The following is a 10,484-nucleotide window of genomic DNA, read 5'->3' as shown; positions in this document are numbered from 1 at the left end:
TTTGATTAATTATCAATGGAGTAATAATTAGGATATTTTTATAATTGTGTATCAATCATAGTTTGTTAGAAATGAATTAATAAGACTTTTTAAGTTTACTTGAGAACGAAATCTAGGCATTTCATTATAACAATAAGATCACTCCACTTTGCCGCTTTAAAAGCCACCCTAATAAAATTTGATCAACAAAATATGATGTGACATTTTATTTAGTCTACATGGATTTTTTTTTTCTCAATGATCCGGCCCAACCTTAACCCCCCTATTTACTGTTTTATTTTCATCTATTTCTCTTGGACAAAAACTTAACATCTTGCATTTTCATGTGGGAGTAGTATGCACCAGAATGGATGAAAACTTAGCAACTCCATCACCTAGAGTAAAAGAAAGGTAGCATCTTTTGTTGTTACTAGCACACCCAATGCTCTTTTTTATGTGCATTAGCCAGAATCAAGATACAGAAGCTTCCGCAACATGTTAAATTGAACCAAGCCCGTATATTCATCATCTAACATCTAACAAATTACTCGTCTACAAATTACACGCAATATAGCGGGAAAAGTGGTCAAAACAAGAGCAGACATGCGACTACACAGCAGAAGAGGAAAAAATATACTCTGCCAAGTGATCTATCAGCATGTAATAGCTGCCTTCTCGTTCTCAAACTACTGTTTCCTGCTAGATTATATGAGTTTAGATATGCGTTTCCAAAAACCCGTGCATAAACCATTTCACCAATCATGGTGTGTAACACATTTGTTGTCGTGCCACCAAGGTTGAGCATTGGTGGGACCATATAGCTGGCTAAATGAGACTGATGTGTTTGAAGGTTCTGTTGGGATGGATGTGAATTGTGCGTGTGGACCCCACATCTTGGAATCGGAGGTCTTTGTGGTATGACCGTGCGTTTACTTGGAGCGCCGTCTTCAGCTGGTTTTGTAGCTTGGCCAGGGCCATAGAGTGGAATTAAGGTTTTTTGTGAAACTTCAGCCTTGCAAACTGGGCATTGTGGGTGTTGATGATCGGGATTTCCTGCAGGGATGCTCCGGAATTGGATCCACTTATAAATGCAAAGCCAGCAATAAAGGTGACCACAGAAGGTGACCACAGAAATGCACAGCGTCCAGGCATATGTTACATTCAAAACCCCCAGATATATCGTCTTCTTCACGCTCATTGTCAAACGTCTTCCACTTCTCAAAGGGAGTACTACGCACTCATCGAAGGCAGTCTCGGCTATCTGTTCTTGGAAATGAAGATCTAAGGCCATATCCTGCTTCTTGATGTAGTTTCTTGATTTGTAATGCCTGTAGAAACATATTCCCAGAGGGAAAGAAACATTAGATTTCAGGATCTCAATACAGCTGGAACTTGCAAAATAAATGGCAAGCAAATCAATACCACAAGTACAAGAAAAAGAAAAAAGAAAAAAAAGCACTAAAAGCTTATGCCTAAAATTTTGGAAACCGAGCAAATCTTGACAAAAACTATAGCTGATTCTTCCAATTAATCAGATTGTTTTCAGAAAAGAGAAGTGAACAATCAGGTAAAGTGGTGGGTGGAGAGCAGGCTAAGAGAGGCTTTAAGTATATATCTGCCAACTAAAGGTCCATTCTACAACAAAAGTTGACTAAACAATGAATAGGTAAACCATCCAGCAATAAGGCACGATAATTCTCAAAAGATGATAACCAATAGATCATGTACACAAAGAACTGCATTTATTGTGCAAATTGAGATATCACTTCTAGAAACTCTATTGCTGCCCATGACTACTAGCACTTCAAAAAATTAAACAGTGATGGCTTGTTGAATGGCAAGTATCCAGGACCTATTTTCAGGTAATTAGAGAGTATTACAACGGAAATAACTCTAGCTGGTCAAATCTTCAGGAAACGATTCTTGCCCAGCTAGACATAGAGTCAGATACTGTTTCACACCCCTGACAACTGGAGTGTGAACAACATATCAATTGGATGGTCCTGGCTCTAATATCAAGATAAGAAATGAACATTGGGCTTAACTTAAACCTCAAAAGCTAGCGGATTGCTCAATGACATATATAAGGAGACTAATTCCCATCCCCATAACCAATGCGGCAAACTCGCAACTTTTTAGCCTTTTAAGTACAAAAAAATGATTCACATGTAAGTTTTGACAGTTATGTACCGTATGTATCCTTCTACCTCAATTTAAAATCTTAACCCTATTTCAGCAAGAATTTTCGGAATATACCCAAAAAAAAAAAATCTAAGGCAACGTCAATCCTACCAAAATTCAATGTCTACCACCGCACCAATAAAGGAAAGAAAGCAAAAATAAAAAAAATAAAAAAATTACTGTGGTAACAAAGATGTAAGAATCTGAACTCTTGGGCATTTTTTTCTAAATTAATCTTTCTTATAAAACTCAAACCTTTTCAATCTAATTTAAATGAAACCAGAAATATAAGACACAAAGAAAGCAAGAAAGAAAGAAGAAAGGTACCTGAATATATTTTGTACCAAGAATGTCCTTTCAACTGTTAAGTTTCAGAATATATCCAATAGAAAAAACTCTGCAATGTTATGCTGACTGAGTTAAGGAAAAAAAATGGATGTTTTGATAGGGAGATAGAATGAAGTGGTTTTGGGGTCGCTTTACATATTCTTATACATATTTATATAGTGCTTTACAAATATATGGGCCTATTGATACAAGGTTGTTCAGTATGTATAGGAAAAATATTTATTTAGCGCGTAATATTATTAATATAAATAAAACTGTACCAATTTTACTTGTCAATTACTTCTGGATAAAATCTTAAAGGAGGCTTCATTGGACTGTGTGTCTTTTCTTTTTTATTATATTTGGATTTTCCCACTTTCTGTTGCTCTTTTTTGGATTTTGTTGCTCCACAAAATGGCAAAAAGCAGTCACTTTAAGTGACTCACTTGCATCTTGGATTAGGATCAAAATGATCTCTTTAATACAAACAGTAGTTTTATTAATTTAATTAATTTAAACGAGTATCGCACTTTAACGTGTAAACTCTCATTGGTTTTGACTACTAATACAGTAATACTGCGATCAATTTTATCATGCGCTAGTTGTGTGAGCCTTTTTTTGTGAGATAAAGAAGTTGACTCACATCTTATATTTTTGGGTCTATAAATTTTGAGTTCACTTTTTTGTCTCACAAAAAAAAATCTCACACAATTAATGTCAGTTGTGTGAGACACATTTAAAAAAATTTCCCTGCAATCAGTAATTAAATTGCAACTTCAAAACTGTGTTCTAGGAAGTCTGTGTTCCTAGAGGCTTCCAATATTCCAGGAGGCGGCTTAACTTTAATCTTTTTTGTGCAAATTCTACTGAGTAAAAATTACTATCCCCTAGTCTCAAATTATGTGTCCTAATTTTAATAAAAATTATTGTTTCGAATTATTTGTCATTTTAAAAATTCAAGACATAATTAATTATTTTTTTTGTCATTTTATTTTTAGTAGAATTTTATCATTAAAGGAAATGACACATAAATAGAGTAACATTTAATGGAAGAGATTATAACTTATACATAAATAAGGTTAAGTCATTGCCCCTCTTAGTTAATATTTTTTAAAGGATATGTAAACAAAAAAAAAAGATAGATAATTTGAAACGGAGGAAATACAAACTAGAAGCCATTAATGTTGAGAGTTTTGCTTTTCTTAGAAAAGAAAGCTAAGAAAAAGGACTATAGATAAATGATTAGGACAAAACTCTACGCTTTTTTAATTTTAGAAGCAAAACTTTGATAAGCTTTTATAAATTTCAGATCACATATCTCGAAATACCTTACGTATCAAGTAAAAACCTAATAAAAACTTGTAGTATTAAGGAAAAAAAAATTGCATCGATTTTTATGATTTATTAAAAAAAATATAGTTCAAACTTTAGGATAGTGACCTGAGTTTGAACTGTCTGAACTGAACTTCCCGACAATATTATCCTAAAATTTAAACTGCAAAAATTGAACTTCAGAATGCTATCCAAAGAAAGAAGCGGGTCTTTATAGTTTATTTTAAGTTGTAGCTAAATTTTAAATATATTATAAGGATAATTTAAAAGAAAATAAATAAATTTGTTCTTGGTTTTTCAAAAGCGTTAATTATCTTAATTATTCTAATTTGTCAAAGCGACTCATTTTTATTTTTATGTTTTGGTTTTGTGATAGAAATAGATGATCTTGATAATTTCTAAGCAATCTGCCTTGGTCATCAAATTTGCTAACCGGGTCATATGGACTATTATATCACAATTGTAATAGCCTTATTAGTTCACTTCATACTTTATAGTATTTCTCTATTCTTTGATGCTCAAAAGGATAAAATTGAAGATCTATTTTAGATTGTTGGGGAAAAACATTTCTCTAGATTGAACCACATACACCACATCAATTTCCTCAAATTGCTGCGCTCTCTCTAGTATACATTTGCTCTTTTTTGTCACTCATCCACGTAAGCAAGTAACTTGATCCCACTGACGAATTTCCAATTTGGCTACTTCTATATTCATTTTCAATACTGACAGTTAAACGACATGAACACCGTGATGTTAATGTTCGAATTTGGTAGTGAAATTTATAATATCGTAATGAAATTTCTTCAAAAACCTTCTGGCAAATATGAACTTTTCAGCTTTGTAATAGAAGCAGAGTTTTCAGCTTCAAGCAAAGAAATTAAAACTTCACATGCCTTGACATTCTAGATGACTAAACAAACTAATGGTGGATTCGCCGGAATTTAAACAGGCATGTTTGACAAAGAAAAAACACCCATGGATAGTTTGTCAAAGGAAAGATCTATTCAACTTTCTAAAAACTGGTTTCTTGATGAAGATCAACTATTATGCTAGTCTGAATCAGTGGCGGAGCCAGGATTTTCATCTAGGGGGTTCAAAAATTCTAAAAGGTAAATACACGGAGAAGTCAGGGGGTTCAACATCTACTATATATACATAACAAAATAATTTTAACTTTGAAAATACACTGTAATTTTTCACCGAGGGGGTTCGAATGAACCCCGGGAGCCAATGTGGCTCCGCCCCTGGTCTGAATCAAGATGAGATGCTTCCAGAACATGTTACATTGAGCCTAGCTTGTATATTCATTATCTACAAACTACTCGTATCTACAAATTACACGCAATATAGCGGGAAAAGTGGTCAAAACAAGAGAAGACATGCCACTACACAGCAGAGGAGGAAAAAATATACTCTCCCTAGTGATCTATCAGCATGTAATAGCTGCCTTCTCATTCTCAAACTACTGTTGCCTGCTAGATTATATGCGTTTGGACACGCATTTCCAAAAACCCGTGCATAAACCATTTCACCAATCATGGGGTGCAACACATTCGTTGTCGTGCCACCAAGGCTGAGCATTGGTGGGGCCATGTAGCTGGCAGGATGAGACTGATGTGACCGAGGGTTCTGCTGGGATGGATGTGAATTGTGCGTGTGGACCCCACATCTTGGAATTGGAGGCCTTTGTGGTATGACCGTGCGTTTACTTGGAACGTCGTCTTCAGCTGGTTTTGTAGCTTGGCCAGGGCCGTAGAGCGGAATCAACGTTTTTTGTGAAACTTCAGCCTTGCAAACGGGGCATTGTGGGTGTTGATGATCGGGATTTTCTGAAGGGATGCTCTGGAATTGAATCCACTTGTAGATGCAAGGCCAGCAATAGAGGTGACCGCAGAAGGTAACCACGGGATCATGCACAACGTCCAGGCAAATGTTACAGTCAAAACCTCCAGAGAGATTGTCTTCTTCACACTCATTGTCAAACGTCTTCCACTTCTTTAAGGGAGTACTGCCACGTTCATCAAAGGCAGCCTCTGATATTTGCTCTTGGAAATGAAGGTCTAGGGCCATATCCTGTTTCTTGATGTAATTTTCGTGATTTCTAGTGCCTGTAGAGACATATGCCCAAGGGAAAAACATTAGATTTCAGAATCTCAATACAGCTAGAACTTGCATAATAAATGCCAAGCAAATCAATATCATCTTTGTAGACAAATCTTGAAGAAAATTATAGCTGATTCCAAAATAAACTTTGAAAAGCATTTAAACAATCCTAAGAGAGGCTTTTAACTAAATGTCTGCCAACTAAAGTTCCATTCAACCACAAAAGCCGATCGAAAGTAAATAGGTAAACGTCCAGCAATAAGTCACAATAATTCTCAAGAGATGATAAACAATAGAGTTATGTACACAAAGACTACATTTGTTGTACAATCGCAGGACTACTTATAGAAACTCTATTGCTGTCCATAAAATCTCAAAATTAACTGTCTATAAGATGTGAATTCAACATTATAAGCCCTACCATGATCCACTAGCAACTCAAAAGATAAATAGTGATTGCTAATTGAATAGCAGTATCCAGGACCTATTTTCAGGTAATTAGTGAGTATTACAAGGGACATAACTCTAGCAGGTCAAATCCAGCGCTATAGACACAATAGATATTTACAAAAAAGCTCAGGAGCTACAGGTTTGAAGAAAAACTTCAGAGAAACTATTCTTGACCGGCTAAAAGTAGAGTTCAAACATTATTTCTAAACCACAAGCCTTCTATCCAACTACAGAAGGGGACTTCGATAAGATTATCAGAAATGAACCTTGTGCCTAACTTAACCCCAGAAGCTAATTCATCACGTGAAGATTGCCCAAGACCATATAAGGAGACAATTTCTCATTCCACAACCGATGTGAGACTCTTAACACCCCCCACCCCTACCAAGCAACTAGAGCGTGAACAACATATTAGTTGGGTGGTCCTGCCTATGAAACCAAGATAAGGAACGGAATTAGAACTTAACCAACCGCAAAAGTTAAGTTGGCTCATGAGGATAGAATTGCTTAAAACCATATAAAGAGATTACTTTCCCATCCCACAACTGATGTGGCAGACCTTTTGACCTATATGAAGCTCAAGATGCTCTGAAACAACAAAGTGGAGAGAACAAGATTATGCAATTTTTTAGCCTTTTAGTTACAACAATGTACCTTTGACAATTATCTAGCTGTAGAAATAACAAGTACCCTATTTATCCTTCTATCTCAATGCCTTTACTATTCAAGACACAAAATATTTTAAAACCTCGATAAATTTCATCAGATAATCTTCCATGTACCAAAACTCAATTTCTACCACCCCACCAATAAACCAAACAAAAGAAAAAGAAAAAAAAGCAAAACATATATATTGCTGTAGTAGTAAAGACATAGAGCCTGTTTGGATGGGCTTATGCCTTGCAGCTTATAAGCTAAAAAAAATAAGTTGGGTAATCTAACTTATTTTTTTTGGCTTATAAGTTGTTTTCAGCTGCTTTAGATAAGCTAAGTCAAATGAGCCCAATTATTTTTTTGAGCTTATTTTAAGCACAAAATGACTTTAAGCTGGCCAGCCAAACACTCAAAAAAGCTGAAAACAGCTTATAAGCAACTTATAAACAACTTATAAGTCAATCCAAACTGCTTTAGATAAACTAAGTCAAATGGGCTTATAAGCAACTTATAAGAATCTGAGACTTCAAGCACAGAAAAATCATAACTTTAAAGATCTGAACTCTTGGTTTTTTTTTTTTTTCTTCATTGATTAATTTTTTCCTTATAAAGCTCAAACCTATTCAATCTAATATAAATGAAAACAGACGCATAGAAACAAGAAGCAAAAAAGATAGATACCTGAATTATATTTGTATCAAGAATGTCCAAACAAAACAAGTCTGTAGTTTTATGCTGACTGTGATAAAGGGAAAAAAATTCAAGATTGAGGATTTTAGCAAAGAAAGCAAGTACTGTGAGACTATAGAAGCAATGTGAAAGATAGAATGAAGTGGCTTGGGGATGGCTTTACATATATATAGTGCTTTACAAATATATATATATATAGATACAAGGTTGTTGTGTAAGTGCATGTATAGGAAAATTTATTTAGCCGGTAATATAAAATATATACTATAATAAACATGTACAAATTTTACTTGTCAATTTCTTCTGGATAATTGAAAATAACGTGGCGCTTACGTTGGATTCGTATTACTCGCCGTTTCTGAGTGTGTTTTTTCTTTTTTATTATTTGGATTTTTCTGATTTCTGTTGCTCTTTTTTGGATTTTGTTACTCCAGAAAATGACAAACAATTGTCACTTGTGTTTGGATAGGATCAATATGACCTCTTTAATACTCATATATTTGAGCAATTTTTGGTATTTTATTGTCAAAAATAAATTTAGTATTTTTTATCTCCATTAAATATTTAACAAACTCTGATGATAATAAATATGTTTGATCATGTATTAGGTGTCTAATAGGTAAAGACCTCAATTAAGGTATCAAATAAAAATTGGTACGAACTTTAAGGGGCTATTTGACCTTATATTGAATTATTACTCCATCTATTTTAATTTATGTGCCATATTTTTCCTTTTAATTTATTTCATAAAATATTATATTTTTATTTAGAAATAATTCAATTTTTTTTTAATTTCATATGATTTATGGCCATATAAATATTTATGCTTTACTTTACCTATAAATTTTTTAAGACATTATTTTTCTCTTAAATTTATGCCATGTTAAACAATACAAGATATAGGGAGCCATGGGATGAAGCTAAAGGGGCAGAAGAGGGTTCATATATTCGCGCATTACCAACAAATTATTTTATATATCAAAGGTCATTTTTTTTACATGAGAGTACTTAAATATCAAGATCAGAGCTATTTTCCACCCTGGCAATTATAATATTAAGTCAAGTTATCAGTCTTTATCACCCAATTTCTTTTTTCTAATTAGGGCTTTCTTTATTCACAACCTTTTTAGTTTGGTTGGACCCCTTCCTTTCATTTTCGCACTCGTAGGTCTAATAGACATTTGGCAGTTTCTTAATAGTTAGTAGACATACTCTGACTCTCTATAATAACAGTGTTTTTATTAATTAATTAATTTAAGGGAGAATAACTTATATATACATAAGAATAGGGTATATTTACAAAATATGACGATATTTTTCAGTTTACAAAACATATCAACAGATATATGAAATTTTTTGTGTATGAAATGTGTATATTTCGGTCAGAGCTTAAAATTTTCGCTCAGAATTTTGTGTATGAAATATGTATATCTCGCTCAAGGCTTAAAAATTTCGCTCAAATTTTTGCGTATGAAAATTGCATGAAATATATATATCTCGCTCAAGGCTTAGAATGCTCACATTTTTCGTGTATTAAAACTGTATAAAAACGGTATGAAATATGCATATAACTGTATAAATTTTGTATAAAGTTCATGTTAGTTTTTTGGAAATTTAATACAACTACAACACCATTATATATAATTCGGATACAAATTTAATATAATTTTGAATCTCGCTTCGAAATTCGGATGAAATATAAAACAACTACAACAATTGGTATACAATTTTCACACAATATTTAATACAAAATTTATTGAATATAAAATTCAAAATATTCAAAATTTTCAGCAACAAGAGATAAAAAGCTTAAGTTCTATGCTTCCTAATTGTTATACAAGAGCTAAATCAAAAGCCTAATGAACATTACGCTAGATCAAGGGTCCATGAAATCACTGAGGGTGTCGCTTTGGTCTGAACTACTTGTAGTACCACAACTCTAACCATGCCGGCTTATGGTTAAGATCGCAACAAATAGCAGGAGATAAAAAACTTGTCGACAAGTATGCTTTGTTGATGAAGAAGAGAAAGAGATTGAGAATCGCCTCGTTGAAAAGTTGGGGCAGTGTCGGAAAGCATGGATGAAACAGAGCATCGACAAGCGATTTTTTCTTCCAGATCTGGACAGATTGTGATAGAGAAGGAGAAGGCAGGGGTCGGTTGATTTTTTTTTTTTCCAGATCTAGATAGATTGTGATAGAAAAGGGAAGGGAAGGGTGGGCATTTTTTTTTTTTTTTAAATCCGATATGTTGTGTAATTAAATTGGTATATTTTGTAAATAAGAAAAAGTATCCTTATATTTTGTAATATAAAGTCTTAAGTAGTATTATTAGGTCATTTTCCCTTTAGACTGGTAAACTCTCTTGTAAACTCTCTTAGTTTTGACTACTAATACTGCGATCAGTAATCACACGTTAGACTTGTAAACTCTCTTAGTTTTGACTACTAATACTGCGATCAGTAATCACACGTTAATTAAATTGCAACTTCAAAACTGTGTTCTAGAAAATCTATGTTCCTAGAGGCTTCCAATATTCCAGAAGCCGGTTAAACTTTTTTGTGCAAATTCTACGAGTAAAAAACTACTACTTCCTCCATTTGAAATTATATTTCGTGGTTATTAAAAAAAATTATCTCAAATTATTTATCATTTTAGAAGCTCAAGACATAGTTATTTTTTCATCATTTTATTCTTAGTATAATTTTGTCATTGATGAAGATAAAAATAGAATAAACATTTAATGGAAGAGATTATAACTTATTA

The 10,484-nt window shown here is 33.4% G+C and overlaps 1 protein-coding gene and 1 pseudogene across 1 annotated transcript; both read right to left on the bottom strand.

Moving 5' to 3' along the window:
• Positions 1 to 482: 482 nt before the first annotated feature.
• On the bottom strand, positions 483 to 1,270 carry LOC132621963 (E3 ubiquitin-protein ligase RMA1H1-like; annotated as a pseudogene).
• A 3,837-nt stretch (positions 1,271 to 5,107) lies between these two features.
• On the bottom strand, positions 5,108 to 7,885 carry LOC132630468 (E3 ubiquitin-protein ligase RMA1H1-like). Its single transcript, XM_060346034.1, has 2 exons — positions 7,711 to 7,885; positions 5,108 to 5,930 (listed from the first exon to the last, which is right to left on the bottom strand). Exon 2 carries the CDS (start codon positions 5,890 to 5,892, stop codon positions 5,185 to 5,187), a length of 708 nt encoding a protein of 235 aa, XP_060202017.1. The 5' UTR covers positions 5,893 to 5,930; positions 7,711 to 7,885; the 3' UTR covers positions 5,108 to 5,184.
• Positions 7,886 to 10,484: the final 2,599 nt, after the last annotated feature.

The sequence above is a fragment of the Lycium barbarum genome, chromosome 1 (genome assembly GCF_019175385.1).
Source record: "Lycium barbarum isolate Lr01 chromosome 1, ASM1917538v2, whole genome shotgun sequence".
NCBI lineage: Eukaryota > Viridiplantae > Streptophyta > Magnoliopsida > Solanales > Solanaceae > Lycium > Lycium barbarum.
The sequence above is the reverse complement of the archived record's forward strand: the minus strand, read 5'-3'. Positions and strand labels throughout refer to the sequence as shown.

Bases quoted from the DNA above. Each gene is read 5' to 3' on its own strand.
- LOC132630468 (XM_060346034.1), bottom strand. From the start codon at position 5,892: ATGGCCCTAGACCTTCATTTCCAAGAGCAAATATCAGAGGCTGCCTTT.